The sequence below is a fragment of the Bison bison genome, unplaced genomic scaffold (assembly GCF_000754665.1).
Source record: "Bison bison bison isolate TAMUID 2011002044 unplaced genomic scaffold, Bison_UMD1.0 scf7180017864342, whole genome shotgun sequence".
NCBI lineage: Eukaryota > Metazoa > Chordata > Mammalia > Artiodactyla > Bovidae > Bison > Bison bison.
Window position 1 is genome coordinate 474,043 of NW_011494914.1, and position 16,919 is coordinate 490,961.

The window sequence follows — 16,919 nt, forward strand, 5'->3', positions numbered from 1 at the left end:
AGAGTTGGACACAAATGAGCGAGTGAACAACAAGAGTTCCTACAACAGTTGCCTTGAGGGATGAAGTGAGGTGGTCATGGAAAGGAGGAATGGAGTGGTAAACAGGTGGAGATGGTATATATATTTGCATTATTCCATTAGTTGTAGTGAAACCATTTTAAAGAAGTACTTTTGGAAAGCTTAAAAACATTTTAGTAAGAATGATAGGGGAAATTTCCTCATAGATTTTTAGGTAAAATTTAAGGAACAGCTGAATGAACCAACATCTTCACCAAATTCTTTCAGCACTTTGAATATTGCAACTCACTGCCTTCTGGCCTCCAAGGTTTCTGGTAACAAATCTGCCTATAATCTTATTGATGACCCCTGTATGTGATGAGTGACTTGTCTCTTGCTGCTTTCAGGATTCTTTCTTCGTGTTTCCACAGCTTGAGTATAATGTCTTGGTGTGGAACTCTTCGTGTTTATGCTACTTGGAGCTCACCAAGCTTTTAAAGGTCTGATATTATGTTTTTCATCAGTTTTAAGGAAGTTTCGGGCTTTCGAATAATTCCTCTGCCCCTTTCTCTCTTTCTTCTTCCTCTGGGACTTCCATAGTTCGTACATTGGCTCACTTGATGATGGCCCACAGGTCTCTTGGATGGTCTTCACTTTTCTTCAATTTTTTTTCTTTCTGTCCCTCAGGTTTTATCATTTCAATTGTCCCATCTTCAAAGTTCTCTGGTTCTTTCTATTTGCTCAAATCTGTTTTTGAATGTCTCTAGTGGATTTTCCATTTCAATTATTGTTCCTTTCAGCTTCAGGATTTATTTTTGGTTCCACGTGTTCTGTCTTTTTTTTGGTACAGGAACACTTTAGAGATACTGTGGGTTCAGTTCCAGACCACCCCATAAATCAAACATCACGATAAAGTGAGTCACACAGATTTCTCTGGTTTCTCAGTGTATATAAAAGTTACAGTCACACTATTCTGTAATTTCTAAGTGCACAATAGCATTACGTCTTACAAAATGTATAACCTTAACTAAAAAGTAGTTTATTGTTAAAAAATGGGTAACCACCATCTTAGATTTCAGTGAGTCCTAATCTTTTTGCTGGTGGAGGGTCTGAACTAGATGTTGACAGCTGCTGTGTGACCAGTGTGGTGGTTGCGGCAACTTCTTAGAATAAGACAACAATGAGCAATGCCGCATCTATCCACTCTTCCCTTTTTGAATAATTTCTGTATAGAATGCAATGCTGTTTGATAGCGTTTACCCACAGTAGACTTCTTTCAAAATTGGTATCAATCCCCTCAAACTCTGCCATTGCCCCATCAACTAAGCTAGTGTAACATCTAAATCCTTTGCTGTAATTTCAGCAATCTTCACAGCATCTTCACCAGGAGTAAATTCCATCCAAGAAATCCCTTTCTTTGCTTGTCCATAAGGAGCACCTCCTCATCCCTTGAAGTTTTATCATGAGCTTGCAGAAAGTCAGTCACATCTTCCGGCTCCACTTCTAATTCTGGTTCTCTTGCTGGTTCTACCACATCTGTAGTTACTTCCTCATTTGAAGTCTTAACCCTTTCAAAGTCATCCATGAGGGTTGGACTCCACTTCTTCCAAACTCCTGTTGATGTTGACACTTTGACCTCTTCTCATGAATCACAAATGTTCTTAATGGCATCTAGAATGGCAGATCCTTCCTAGAAGGTCTTCGATGGACTTTGCCCAGATCCATCAGAGGAATCACTGTCTTTAGCAGTTACAGCCTTGTGAGCTGTATTTATTAGATATTCAGACTTGAAAGTTGAAATCCCTCCTGGATGCACGAGTTGCAGAATGCGCACACTTGTCAGAAGGTGTGAAACCAGCATGCTGACATTAATCTCACTGAATTCCCCATCAGAGCTTGTGGGGGCCAGGTGCACTGTCAAATGAGCAGTGATATTTTGAAAGGAATCTTTCTCTGAGCACTAGGTCTCAAGAGTGGGGCTAAAATAGGCAGTGAACCATATTGTAAGTAGATACACTGTCATTCAGGCTTTGTTTCACTTACAGAACACAGGCAGAGTAGATTGATCATGATTCCTAAGGGCCCTAACATTTTCAGAATGATAAATGAGCACTGGCTTCAACTTCAAGTCCTCAGCTGCATTAGCCCCTCCTAACAAGAGAGTCAGTCAGTCCTTGGAAGCTTTGCTGCCAGGCATTGACTTCTCCTCTCTACCTATGAAAGTCCTAGTGGCATCTTCTTCCAACAGAGGCTGCATGTCTACAATGAAAATCCGTTGTTCAGCGTAGCCACCTTCATTAATAACCTTAGTTGTATCTGGATAACTTGTGGCAGCTTCTATTAGCACATCACCACTTGCTTTGTCACTTTGCACTATGATGTTATGGAGACGGCTTCTTTCCTTGAACCTCATGAACCAATCTCTGCCAGCTTCAGACTTTTCTTCCGCAGCTTCCTCACCTCTCAGCCTTCATAGAATTGAGGAGAGTTAGCGCTTTCCTTGGGCTCCCCTGCTGGCTCAGATGGTAAAATGATCCGCCGACAATGTGGGAGGCCTGGGTTCGACCCCTGGGTTGGGAAGATCCCCTGGAGGAGGGCGTAGCAATCCACCTTGGTATTCTTGCCTGGAGAATCCCGTGGACAGAGGAACCTGGGGTTGCAAAGAGTCTGACATGACTGAGCTACTTAGCACAGCACAGGGCTTTGTTCTGGGTTTGAAAGTGAAAGTGAAGTCGCTCAGTCGAGTCCGACTCTTTGCGACCTCATGGGCAGTAGCCTGCACCAGGCTCCTCCGTCCATGGGATTTTCTAGGCAAGAGTACTGGAGTGGGTTGCCATTTCCTTCTCCAGAGAATCTTCCCAACCCAGGGATCGAACCCAGGTCTCCTGCATTGTAGACAGACGCCTTACCATCTGAGCCACCAGGGAAGTGGTGGGTTTAGGCTTTGTTTAATGGAATGTTGTGGTTGGTGTGATCTTCTACCCAGATGATTCAGACTTTCTCCATATCAGTGATAAGGCTGTTTGGTTTTCTCCATATCAGTGATAAGGCTGTTTGTTCACGTGTTCATAGGAGTAGCACTTTTAATTTCCTTCAAGAACTTTTCCTTTCAATTCACAACCTGCTGTTTGCTGTAAAAGTCCTGACTTTCAGCCTGTCTTGGATTTCAACAAGTCTTCCTCACTAAGTGTAATCATTTCTAGGTTTTAATTTAAAGTGAAAGAAGTGTGACTCTTCCTTTCACTGGAACACTTAGAGGCCATTGTAATGTCAATTTTGTATGTCTGAGGGAACAGGGAGGTCAGAGGAGAAGGACAAAGATGGGGGAATGGCTGCTCAGTGGAGCAGTCAAAACGCACATAATGTTTATCAATTAAGTTGGCTCCAAGCAATTATAGCAGTCACATCAAAAGTCACTGATCATAATGAATATGGTAAGAATGAAAAGGTTTGAAATATTGTGAGATTTACCAAAATATGATGCAAAGACAAAAAGCAAATGCTGTTGGAAAAATGGCCCAATAGACTGGCTCCACGCAGGGTTGCCACAAACTTATAACTTGTTAAAAAGAATGCAGTATCTGCTAGGTGCAATAAAACGAGGTATGCTTGTACTTCTAATTCAAGAGCACACTGCTTTCCTGACTGTCTCCCCGTGTCTTTTACTTCTTTGAGCATCTTGAAGGCAGTTACATTAAAGTCTTTGTCTAGTAGGTCTGGCGTCTGGCCTTTCTCAGAGGCTGCTTCTGCTGGTGTTCTCCCCTTGGAATGGATGGCCCCTGCTTTGCTTGCCTTGTAGTCTCCTTGCTGTTGAAAACTGGATATTCCAATCTAATAATGCAGGAAATCAGATTCCCGCCCCCCCATGGTTTGCTGGCTCTTTTGTTTGTTTTTTATTTTTATTTTATTGCTGCAGGCTGTGTGTGTCTTGGGAATCAGCCTGAGGTGTAAACTGAAGTTCTCCTCAAGTCTTGTCTGAGCGTGAGCTTTTTCCTGGGCATGCTTCATGACTTTCTACATCCCTCCATATGGCTGTTGCTTCTGAATGTCCTCATCCTTAAACGGTTGTTCAGTTGTTGAGTCATGTATGAATCTTTGTGACCCCATGGACTGCAGTATGCCAGCCTCCCCTGTCCTTCACTATCTCCTGGAGCTTGCTCAAATTCATGTCCACTGAGTTGGTGATGCCATCTGATCATCTCATCCTCTGTCCTTAAATGTTGGCTCCCAAAAGGGAAAAGAAGAAAAATAAATGTGGGGATGAAGGTGGAAACAGGCTCTGGCTGTAAGACCAGCAGGACCCTATGGGGCCTTCCCAGGACAGACCCTTCCCCCATATCCTCTGCTTTAGGTCCTCTCTGAAGGGCCTAGATAATAGTGTCTGATGTACAATTCCTGAGTTGTTTTATAGATGCTGAAACAACCACCAAGTGGAAGAAATTAAGTGCTTCATGATCAGGAGCATATAGTCCCAGACCTACTGGTGCCCAGGGATTAGCATCATGAATCCTGCAAGCGGTGTGTCCACGGCTCCAGGAACGTGTGCACGGATGCTATCCTGTGGCTGAGGGGGAGGTCGGGAGAGACGTTTAGCCACTACCTTGGGAAGAGCCAAAACTGTGGAAATTAATGACTTACCTTCCAAGCCTTCCCCTGGAAGCTGCAAGCCTTGGAACAGACCAGGAGTTCCAAAATCATTACATCAGGAGGGTTCTGCCAGTGTGGTTGTTGGCCTAAGTGAGAAGACGGACTCCGTGCTTCCACCCCACCCTCTTCCCTGACGTCACTTTCTCCTTTATTCCTACACTTTATGGATTTTATTTTATGTGAACATATTACAGATAAAAGACTATTTCACTTTAAAGTACATTTGCATTCACTTTATGCTTCTGAATGTTTTTATAGAATCAGTAGTTATTTGGATTTTTCCTCTCTTTTGTCTGTTTATAGCCTTTGCCTGCTTTTTTTTTCTTTCTCTTTTTTCTCTATTTTTTTCTCTTGAGTATTTTTTTAGAATCTCTACAAGTAAACAATTTAAGCAAATAATGCTGACAAATATAATAAAAACTGTTTACCCATTTTAGTTTTCAGAGATAGGTGAATTAAAACGACAGAATGAGGCCATTTATACCTTTTTAAGTAGAAGGAAGACAGAACTGATACAACACAAAATCTGGCAAAGCCATGTTAAAACAGGCCTATTCTAACTTTGCTGGTGGCAAGGTGGAACCCTTTTAGAAAGCAACTAAGCTCCACAAATACTTATATCCTTGGTCCAGAAATTCTTCTTAGACTAACTTGTGAAAATAAAAAAATAAATACCTGTGGGTGCAAATATATTCCTAGCAGCACAGTTTATAACTACGAAATATGGAAACAACCCAAATGCCTACACAACAGGAGTCTGGCTTAGCTGAACAAGGCACAGTCTCCTGAGTTGAAAGTTTTGCCATTATTTAAAAGGGGCTATCGTGTATCATTCGGGAAAAATTCTCCCAAGACGTTGCCATGTGAAAGCCAGGCTGCAGACAGAGTGACTGCGATGACGCAGCTGCAGAAAAGTTGCTTTGGCTTGGGGCCAGGGACCAGAGGCAGTCAAACAGGGCTGGGGGAGGGCAGGGAGGGAAGGAGGTGGGGAGGCCGTGGTGAGTTCCCCTCGGCTCTAATTTCTGTTGTTTTCATGGGCCATTGGGCCAACTTGGGCCATTAATGAAAGAAAAAAAAAAAAAAGATGGGAATGGTTTGAGCGGAGGAAAGAGGCAAGAGTCACAAATTCACCGTATAACAACAAAATCTGATTAGGAAATTCAGTTAGGTAGCTCTCCGCGTTGTTGGTGGGAACACGGGATCTGGCTGCTCTCCTGAATTTGGTGGAGAGGAAGCAGCCTGCTGCCTGGATGGGCAGTGTGCTCACAAGACCATATGTGGTCTTGGGACACCCCACCCTGGGCTCAGGGTTGGGGGATGATCCCTGAGAGCAGCCTGACTTGTGCATCACCCCCAACCCCCAGCCCATCACGGGTCCTGGGCAGGACTCCTGAGTGAGCTTAGGGACACTTAGTGCCAATACGAATGCCACCCCTATGAGGAGGTCCTCAGTCATCCTTTGAAGCTGGGTCATAGGAAGGACTGCCTCCTCTCACCTGGCCCCCACCCTCTGCCCTCCAGCCAGGTCTCTCCGGCCCCAGGGCCTTTGCATCTGCACCATCCTACCCATGAACAGCTTTCCCCCAGCCTTTGGGCTTCAGAGCAAACACCCCACTCAGGGAAGCTTCCCCCGTCCTCTGTCATTCTCTGGCTTGGCCTCTTATCCCGTTTCAGCACACACCACAGCCGGCAATTATACCACACATTTGTCTGCCTGACTTTCTGCCTGTTTCCTCTGAAAACCCAGCCAGGGAAGGAATTTGAGGTGTCTGACTCACAGCTGTAGAGTTAGTTCCCAGCTTATATGCGATGCTCAGTAAGCGTGTGGGTGAGGAAAGGCTGCTTCTATCTGTGTTTCTGAATTATGTACAGGGAGTGAAAACATCCTCCGGAGGGGGATGTGGCCGGAGGCTGGTCTTCAGTGTGAAACGTGCTTCGGCTTCTTACCAGCTGTGTGACTTCAGACAGGATACTTAGCCTCTCTGATCTTCAGTCACTTCCTTTGTAAAATTGGAATGCCATACCAGCAGGGAGGGGACTGTGGAGTTCACTCTGAAACAGGGCGGGGGCAGTGTCTGGGCAGCCTCCACGTCCCCTCTTCTTTGCTTTGCCAGGACTTGCCTGGTGGCTCAGATGATAAAGAATCTGTCTGCAATGCAGGAGACCCAGGTTCGATCCCTGGGTCAGGGAGATCCCCTGGAGAAGGGAATGGCAACCTAGTCTAGTATTCTTGTCTGGAGAATCCCATGGACAGAGGAGTATGGTGGGCTACAGTCCATGGGGTCACAAAAAGTCAGACACGACTGACCAACTCATACACACATACACACAAGGGGAAGGAAGTAGCATTAATTGAGCACCTACTACATACTAGGCACCATAGTAGATAGCTGGAATGCAGTGGTGAATAAAACAGAAACTGCGCCCCAGCCCCAGAAACTCCAGATGAAAGCAGGAAATGGACACAGGGTCTTCCTCACACCCTGAGTGCCAGGAAAGAGAAGCGTAAGGTGTGAGCAGGACCAGCCTGGAGGCTCAATAGGAGGAGATACTGCTCTGAAACATCACATGTGCGGGAGTCTGGGGAAAAGGAAGAACAGGCAGAGGAAGGAGCATGGTGGAGGCCCTAGGACAGGATGCAGCTGGGCACATGCAAGGGTGGAGTGGAGGCGGAGGGGAGTCATTGCAGGAAGCAAGGCCGCCTCGCTCTTGTCCATCCTGAGCTGGCCATCACCAGGCACCTGCAGGCCCCCAAGTCAGTGCAGGCTCAGGACACAGCTCAGGGCCAGGTGGAACAGGGAACCCACTCTTACCTTTGGCAATGCATACTTTGGCAGTTTCATCAGGACAAATTCATTGCGACGGTAAGAGATGTAGTATTTGGTCTGGTTTGCTGTGGTTGCCTAACAGGAGGGGAAAAAATACTTTTTTAAGGGGCTAGGTTTCCAGTTAAGCCAGATCTTCATGAATGAAAAACTACACATTGTATTTCAGCTGGTGAAAATGCCCTTTTATATTGTTTACATGTGCTTTGCCTGAACTAGACAGACTCCTATTCATCCTTCAGAGCCCCATACCAAATGCCCCACCTCTGGGAAGTCTTCCTCCACCTCCCTCGGTTAGAACTAATCTCCTTCCCTTGTGCTCTTTCAGCACTTTGCTTCCCTGTATCTGAGTTACAGAACAAAGGAAAGAAAATTCTGTTCCCCAGAACTTCTCTTAGTGAGAGTACTTGGTGAACTGCTGAGTGGAGGAAGAGACAGGACAGAGGTAAGCTCAAGTCACACAAGATGCCACCAGAACACAAGGCAAGAGAGGCGACACGACAGGCAGGGCTCCTGGGACGCCGCATGTGTGACACAAGGCAGGCCATCGGCATCAAGCCCAGCAGGTCCACGCGCTGTGGTGACCTCCACTGTACAGATGAGCAGAGTGAGGTCCAGAGCTGGAGTGACTTGTCTCCCATGGGAGAGAATGGAAGAGCCAGGAAAAGAGCGGCGTTTGCTTCTTTGGGGGAAGGCGTAAGTGGGGAGGAGGGAGAGGGGAAGAGGAGCAAGGGGGCAAACAGGCGATGGGAGACGGATTGGGCCAAGAGCTGGACAGAGCCCTGTGGCCCCTGACCTCAGCCTTTAGCCAGGCACGCACCTCTCCCGTCTGACGCAGACAGTGTCACCAGCGGCAGACCAGGCTGCTGTGACAGAGCTGAGAGTGGTCACGATCACGCCTGAGCACCGCCAAGGCTGAGCACAGGGGTGGCTCCTTCACCCACCGCAACTCAGCTTCTTGAGCCCCCACTTCTAGACCTGACCCCTGAGCTGTCCGATCACAGTGTCCCCTGCTTCCTTACAGCACCCCAGTCCTCCCTGAGCCCCCTCCCATGGCCCACCCTCGGCCTGGCCAGGCTTCCCAGCACCTCTAACCAAGCCCCCCCCACCAACCCAGGGCCCCCTGCTGCACAAGGACCAGCCCAGCCCGTTCAGCCACAGCTGTGCCCCCAGGGGTCTCAGGCTGTGGTGCTGGCGGACCAAGCAAAGTGTTTCGAAAACACTCCACGCGGGATTGATTGTCAAAGAAGCTGCGGCCACTGTTGCTCCAACACTCAGCAGATGTTTGAGAAACGCAGGGGGTGGTGCTGAGTACAGATCTGGAGCACACCTCCCCGCAGACTGCAGGCTCTACGGTAAATAGTAAAGCATGCCAGTGTGGCCTGGGCTGCAGTGAAGGACGGGAGAGAGAGCCGGGGGCACTCCAAGGAGGCGACCAGCAGGCCTGAAGTAGGCGGAAGCCAAGGAAGGCTTCCTGGAGGAGGGGGTACATGACAGAGAATGGGAAGAGAAGGTGGAAGAGGGGCCGTGAGCACTCCAAGCCCAGGGAAGAGCACATGCAAAGAGACAGAAGGTATGGGAGGCCGAGGGGCTTCAGCAGCAGGTGAAGGAGAATGAGAGCAGGGCTGGTGGTGGCAGGAGCCTCTTACTGACTGCCCTCATGGGGGCCATGACCCACCCTGCCAGTTCCGGCCCCCGCTCCACAGGAGGTGTGGGTCCACTCTGTGGGGTGATGAAGTGTCTCCGAGATGGGGGAGCCTTCAGTGGAGAGAGCGCCCAGCCAGTGCCCTTAGGGACCGTCTCCATTAGAGCCTGTGGTATTATCCCCTGGGATCCGAGCGGGCAGAACAGGGGCCAGTGGACGAGAGTAGAGCAAACACTTTATCTCACTGCTGTAAGGACATTTCCAAAGATTTGGGTTGTCTCGGAGGGGATGGGCTGTTTTGAAAGGAGCGAGTTCCTCATCAGTGGAAGTAATCAAGAAGTGGTATGACCAGCTGCTCCCTGGAGTTTCTGAACAGTCAGATCACACGGTTTTGGAGGGTGGTCCCAACTGTGATCTGAGTACCAGGCCGCAGGGCTTGGTCCCTGGGCTGTGGACTGCTGATGAAGTAGCCAAGAACAATGACCAGAGACAACCCATATCAACTCAGAGCCACCAGAACCAGATGGAGCAGCACGGGTTCAGGCTTGGGGGCCCTGAGCTGTGGGAGGGTCCTGGGGGGCAGAAGGGAGAAGGAGCGGATGGCAGCCCATTTCCAGTGCTCTGGGTTTGTGGGGTTCTGGGGGCGGGGGCGCCTCGCCACAGGGGCAGCAGGAACTGAAGCAAGTAGCACTTGAAGGTAAAGTAGCCGTTTTATGGCTTCCTGTTGGGGTGATTCCATCTCCCCCAGAGTGGCTTATATTCCACATCACCTCCTGCCCATTTCCAGGAGCCCCGGAAGCAAGCGCACCTTCACGAAGACGTAGTCGTCCTGCACAGTCAGAGAGCCGCGGTCGATGGGGCCCGCGAAGGGCGTCGTCCGCGTGTTATCGGAGCAGTTGTGGATCTGGCAGGTGACGTAGCGAAAACCTGCAGGAGATAAGAGGCAGCCACGCGGGCCGTGAAATCTCAAAACGCCCAGACGCCAGCGGACGGAGTCAGACGCAGCCCCAGACATGATGAAGTGCTGAGCCTTCTCGCTCCATCTGTGTTCCGATACCACCGCCGCAGATGTTGTTTGTGGGTCTGAATTTTAAAGGGTTGGCCCTTCGAGTACTACACCTGCCGCTGAGTGGGGGTGGGGGCGGCTCTGTGCCCTGCGCTCTCCTGGGAGGAGCTCTTTCGATCCTCAGGACCATACTGGGGGGCGGGGGAGGGTGGTCCAATCTTCCAGATGCAGAAACTGAGGCTGAGCGAGGTTAGAGACTTGTCTACTCAGGGCCACCCGGCCGGCCTCCAGGCTTTTCCCAAAGAAAGGCTCCATGGAACACAGCTATGTCTGCGTGTTTACGCATCACACACAGCGCTTTCACACTACCATGGCGGTCACGGGCAGCATAGGCCACACGGCCGGCCAAGCTGAAACGTTTACCAGCTGGCCTTGATGGGAAGCGCTTGCTGACCCTGGGCTCAAGTCGTGCAGGAGAGCACAGCTGTATGAGTGCAGGACTAGGCCCATGTCCTGCCCCGTCCACCCTCTGCTCCTGGCTTAGGCTACCCGCAGACATAACACCTATACATCCCTGGACACCTGGATCCCCTCTCTGGGGGAGGGGCCGCAGAGCAACCCCCAGAGACGTGGGCAGGAGATCCCCACACAACCCCCAGCCACTGGCCTTCCCCGGGCCCAGTGGGTGTGTGGTCACCCAGGGAAGGGAGAGTCCAGGGCTACAGTGCCTGTCACGGCTAGGACCCCTCCTGCCCTCCAGATGTTTCTCCACTCACAACCAATCAACAGGTGGGTGTGAGCAAGGACTCAGGGGTTCTTTCCCCACTAGACTTAGGCAAACTCTTTCATCCTTTTTGAAATATCTATGGTTGAGCAAATTGAACACCAGCTTTGCCTGGAGATTCCCATTTCCATTAGGCCCTCTGTCTCTGGGATGGGGGACCCCCGGGGAGTTGCCTGGAGCCTCTGCCCTGGGGACTCATCTCTCCCACGTGTGGGCAGGAGCAGAATTAACCACAGGGGCCAAATGGAGCCCAGCCAGGCGCTCAGAGACATCAGCACCTTTGGGGGCATATCCTGCCCACGGCCTGGGGTAGCTGGGCAGCACAGAGAGTGCCAGGGGGCCGGGCTGGGGGCTGGAAGGCCTGCCCTAACTCACTGGCAGGGTCCCCTGAAACAGTGCGCACAGTAGGCTCGCAATCAGCCATGGCTGTGCCACAGCCTGATTCCTCTAGAACCACATCCTTCTCCCCTCTAAATAGGCCAGTCACTCCCTGTGGTCAACACTGAATATCCTGTCGTGGGCTTGCCTGGCTGGGCACGCTGTGGAGTCGAACCCAGGCCAGACTCAGTGGACGGTCTGCTCACTCACCCACTCACTCATTCGTTCACTCACTCGCCCACTCATTCAGCCATGCATTCGTCCGCTCACTCGCTCACTCATGTCACGATGGTCAGGTCCTCCCTGCTCTAGCTCTACTGCCAGCAAGACAGACAAAGACCACCTCTCACGGTGCTGACGGTCTGTGCAGTGGGAGAAGGGCTGATCCGTAGCCCTTGCTAATCTCTGCGGCGTAAACCACTCTCTGGAGCCACTCTGAGGCTGCTGAGGTGAAGTTTCTGACCACGGGGCTGAGAAGGGAGGTGGGCGCTTGGCTCTCGTGAACAAGCCCCAGTGTGACAGGAGTGACCGTCCTCCTGTCCACAGCCTGCACTGTCACCCCAGGGTCCTTCCGGGGACAGGGGCCCAGCCTTCCCGCAGGGGCAATGGCAGGGGACAGGGTGACCTTGGGGAATGGTCAGTAGCTCAGGCTGGCTGGAGGGTAGGTGGGGGTGGCCAGTGCAGTGGGTCCTAAAGGCCAGGATTCTGTGCCACCAAGCTTGGCTGGATGGGGTTCTGGTGGAACTCCCAGGCTGGGGTGGCTGGGAGCAGGGGGTGACTTGGGATTTTTGCATGGAGGGTGGCAGGGCTGGGGTCTGCACCGGCTCCAGACCCCATGACTGAGCTCAAGAAGTGAAGCAGAAACAACAGTAACACTGCCCTGCTCCCTGCAGGACAGGGGCTGGGGGCATCCAGGGAAGAGCCTAGGGCTTGGACGTGGTAAGGGGACCCCCCTGCCACTTGATGACCCATGCCGCCCCAGGCTGAGCACTACGCGTGGGACCCATTCCACAGAGAAGGATGCTGAGGGCAGGGAACTGAGGTCACTTCCAGGGTCACCTGGCTGCCACATAGAGGGCTGGGAGCTCCCTCCAGAGCTTCGGTCACCAGCCAGGACTCCAGTGCCTGGCACTGAACCCGCCCTCCATGTACTATGTCCCCCCCAGGGACAGCAGCTTGCACTTGTCGGCACCCACTGTAGGTGAAGGGTGGCCCTGCCCAGGTCTGGATGCCAGTAGAAACCAAGGAGGTCCTGCCAGGCAAGGGGCAGGGCTGGGTCTTGTCCACCTGTGGGTCCTCAGCAGGGTTAGCCCTGGGCCTGGTCCACAGGGGGCTCAGCCAGTGTTTGTTGAGTGAAAACACAACCTATAGGTCCTACTGGCTGTGATGTTCTAGAACCTTCCGTGGTTCTGTCGGCAGTGAGCACAGAGGACCTTCCTCATAACAGGCATGGCCTCTGGGCTCATCTGCCAGGAAGGCTCCTGCCCCCTGGAGGCGGGGGGAGCCATCAGAGTCCCTGCCTCACCTCGACACCCAGCAAGTGCAGGGCGGGGATCGGGGCTGAGAGATGGGGAAGCACTCAGTGCTCAGAGGCCAGAACAAATCGCCCTCTTAATAGACTTTTCCACTGGAGCGGAGCTCCTTGATTTCGATTTATCCCTGGCTGGAAAACAAGCACATTTAAAAATTATGCCACATCGTAACACAGCGAGGTCAGCTGTTCAGGGCCAGTCGCCAAGGACAAGGGCGGCCGAGCCTGCCATGGGGTGAGCACTCGGGGTCCCCGGCTCCTACGTCCTCCCTGCTTACCTCCTCCGAGGTCCTGGGCCTCCAGGTGGACCAAGTCAGGGTCAGCGTCCACCCCAGACACAGCCCTGGAAAAGAACAGCAAAGGTTGGCTTTGGAAACGAAGCCCCCAAGCCCTTCCTCCCGGGCCTGTCTGCTGCCAGAACCCCTGGGAGCCTCGTGGCCTCCCGGGTCTGAGGCTCAGAGGGCACGGCCCTCCCCCAGAGCCCAGCTGCTCCTGGGACGCCGACGGAGCCCCCACCTCTGCCTTGCTGGGCATTCTTCCGTTTACAGTGGTTTAGAGAAGACTTGTGCATCCGTGTCTGTACACGTGTGTATGCATGTGCGTGTGCACACGTGTGTTAGTGATCGAAATGATCTTAGGAGGCAGGAGAGGCCTGGGAATATCACCCTAGTTTCGGGGCTTCCCTGATAGCTCAGTTGGTAAAGAATCCGCCTGCAATGCGGGAGACCTGGGTTCAATCCCTGGGTTGGGAAGATGCCCTGGAGAAGGGAAAGGCGACCCACTCCAGTATTCTGGCCTGGAGAATTCCAAGGCCTATACAGTCCATGGGGTTGCAAAGAGTCAGACACAGCTGGACCGGGGGTTCAGGCAGCACAGCGGGGACCGTGGCTGGGGACAATGAGGGCTCAACGAGAGTGCTCAACGAGGGCTGAGAACGGGAGGAAGACGCGTCACAGGGCCTGGGCTACGTCCTCCATGGTGGACAAGGCCAGTGCCGACCCCTGCCCGCCCAGCACGGGCACCCAGGAGGTGAGGTGCAGGTCTTCCAACTGAAAGGACACTTCGGGGTGACGTGCTGCGGTTCAGTGTTTCCCAGACTTTACTGGTTCCCCGTGTCAACCGGACGGTCACCTTCTGCCTGTCCACCCCCTTTAGAACCTTCTGTCTACTTCAGCCATCTCTTAGGCGAGAACACCCAGGAGGTCGTGGGTGTGATGAGCTGACTGCATCTGTTATAATGTGCATTCCAGATGATATGACCATTCCAAAGGCGTCCCCCGGCTGACCCTCTCACGGACACCGACCTGGTTGGTGCAGCACATTTACTTTGCCGAAGGGCAGGCTGAGAATCTGACGCAGAGTCTCACTGCATCAGAGTGTCATAGCGGTGCCACTCAGCGCTGTGGACAGGCACCCCCACGGCCCCTCCAGGCCAATGAGACGTCCCCGCAGAGCACTCAGCTCCCACTGCTGGCAGCCCCTGGCCTCAAGCTGGCCCCTCAGTTCTCAACCCAATGCCCAGCAGGCTTGGTGCTGGGGTCCCTGTGCACTCCGTCTCCTCCGGGACCAGGTGGTCCCCGCTGGACATGCGAAATCCACAGATGCTCTGGGTGGTGGGAAGTGCAGTCAGAGTGTTTCAGTGTGGGAGCCAGCATCAATCACGCCGACCCTCCGGACAGTCTCGAGTGCAAGGCGAAGTGTTGATTTAGGCTTGCTGAACAGGCCATCTGTAAGCTCCTTGGAAGGAGGTCTCCTGCCTGACATTTTCCTCTCTTTTCTGAATAAAGTTAGACATTGTTCCCTACCAGGAGCGCTGACAGGTCCTCGGCTCAGCAGAGGAAGTTTAGTTTGACCATCCGTCATCTGTGAATGGGGTATGACACCCGGCCTGTGGCTTGCTCACTCATTCACTCACTCATTCACTTTCTCAGGCACTCATTCATTTATCTCACTTTTCATTCATCCATTCATTCCCTCTCTCATTCCCTCTCTCTCCCCACCGGAGTCTCTCCCCTGCCACTTCCCAGCGGGCCCACACACCAGGCCCAGCAACAGGCTGGGAGCACGATGAGCCTGAGGTCCCTGCCCCTAGAAACCCTCAACCGTGGGTCTTGAAAGACCACGTGAACCTCTGCACTTACACAGCTCAGATGGAGCCTGGCTCCCTGTGGGAAGGGACAAGCGTTACCCCCTAGACCTTTTAGTTTGTCATGGTCCCCAAAGCTGGTGTCTGGGGAAGGCCCTCGGTCTGCTGTTTGGAAACAGCAGTTGCTTGAGAAGACCTGTGGCTGAGCAAGCTGTTGGAAAAGTCCATAGCTCTGGGAGCCTGGGGAGTTGACAGTTACTAAGGAAAGCTCTGATGCAAACAATTCCGCTGAACCCTCAAGATGCCCACCACCCGCCTCCAGGGCTGCAGTGGTCACCCCCTCACCTCCCCTCAGGATAGAGGCCCTGCCTCTTGCCGCCCACCTGGCAGGCACTGGAGCTCACGGAAGAGGAAGGCTGAGGCTTTATGGGTGGACCCAGGCTGGAGTGCCAAGGCCAACTTGGAAATGCCTGGGGAATGCAGGAGAGCAGACTGCTTGGCAGAGCGGCCAGTGGCATGGCCACCGGCCACAAGCAGAAGCAGCCATGGCCTGGGGCTGCTGCTTCCGGGCGGTGTGACTGAGGACACATGCCCTGGCCTCTCTCCACTTTGCCCTCTGTAACATGAAGGGGAGACAGTCGGGGCTGTTGTGTGGATTTCATAAGATGACGCACTTGGACCCATGGTCGGTGCCTGGTGGATGGTCAGTGTTCACAACGTGGCTGCTGCTGGGAGGCCCTCACGATTCTGTCCCAGTGCCATTTAGAGACTAGCAGGGAGGTGATGAGCCAGAGTCATCACGGTCCCAAAACACAGTAGGTCTCCCAGTCCCTGGCCATGGCCCCAGGAGGTCAGTCTAATGAGCTCACTTGCTTAAGAGTCTCAAAACATGAAGGTCTTAGAACATGGGGCTTTGGCAATTCCTGCTGTCAGGTCAAAGACAGAAACTTGGGGAAGAAATCATCTGATTTGCCAGAGATAACAACGTGTCCGAATGAGCACAAACTCTGCTTTCAGTGTCTGTGGGCCGCTTCTCTCGGTGATCCCAGAGGTCTCCCTGGGACTGGACGCATCAGGGGAGCTGCCAGCTCTGCTAATCTCCCAGGCCACCAGCTCAGGGACCGCCCCTCCCTGACCCCTCCCACCTCCTAGCCCCTCCCCTCCTCCTGACCCCTCCAACCTCCTGACCCCTCCCCTCCTCCCAGCTTTTCCCCACCTCCTGACCCCTCCCCACTTCCTTGAGTCCGTGTTGACAGGAATGACAAGGCCTGACACTGGTGCCCTAGTTTCTGAGGAAGACCCGAGTTCTCGCGAGGGCAGCCATGTGGTGGAAGGCGCACCGACAGGCCATTGCTCCAGGGGAGAGACCAAGGCTTCCCTTCTGCGGCCTGTGGCCCTATGTCAGCCAGCTAGTTCCTGGTCCTGATTGGCATGAAGACACTGAAGAGGCAGAGGGGGTGGGCAGGGAGTTGTTTCCACGTGTTTGTCCCGAGGAAACAGGACTGTGGCCTGGCAGGGAGTCCATGTGTTAGTGTGTGGCCCAAATGACATGCGAAGCAGAGAACACGAGTGTATGTGTGCGAACACATCCACACTCAGGAATCACACCTTGGTAGAAAGAGCTTGTCTCTCTGTGCACCTCTAGAGGCCGCGGGAACCCTGTGCTCAGCTCCCCTTCCCTCTGCCCGTGGACCTCGGCCAAGTCTCATCCTCCGTGGGCCTCACTCACTCTCTCATCCAACAAGCATTTCCTGAGCACCGGAGCCCCATTGCTGGGGCAGTGAGACCGGAGAGCTACCTACGCAGACCGATTTTGATCAGCTCCCAAGAGATGACAGAAATGGGGAGGGGGCCGGGGCGCTGGCTGGGGCTGCACAGCCCGGCAGTTAGTCAGGGGCTGAGTCGGGACCAGGCCAGGGGGAGGGAGGGGGCAAGAGAGGAGGGAGGGTGCAGGGGAGGCAGTGGAGGGAGGCAGAGGAGAGGAGGGAGGAGGCAGAGGGGATGAGGGAGGGGGCATGGG

The 16,919-nt window shown here is 52.8% G+C and overlaps 1 protein-coding gene across 1 annotated transcript in view; it reads right to left on the minus strand.

Moving 5' to 3' along the window:
• Positions 1-16,919, minus strand: part of SORCS2 (sortilin-related VPS10 domain containing receptor 2) — a 65,941-nt gene that overhangs the window by 39,193 nt on the left and 9,829 nt on the right. The window contains exons 5-7 of the mRNA XM_010854543.1: positions 13,092-13,156; positions 9,923-10,041; positions 7,458-7,547 (exon numbers count right to left, since the gene is read on the minus strand). Of these exons, the coding sequence (XP_010852845.1) occupies positions 7,458-7,547; positions 9,923-10,041; positions 13,092-13,156 (274 nt within the window). The remainder of the gene's footprint in view (positions 1-7,457; positions 7,548-9,922; positions 10,042-13,091; positions 13,157-16,919) is intronic.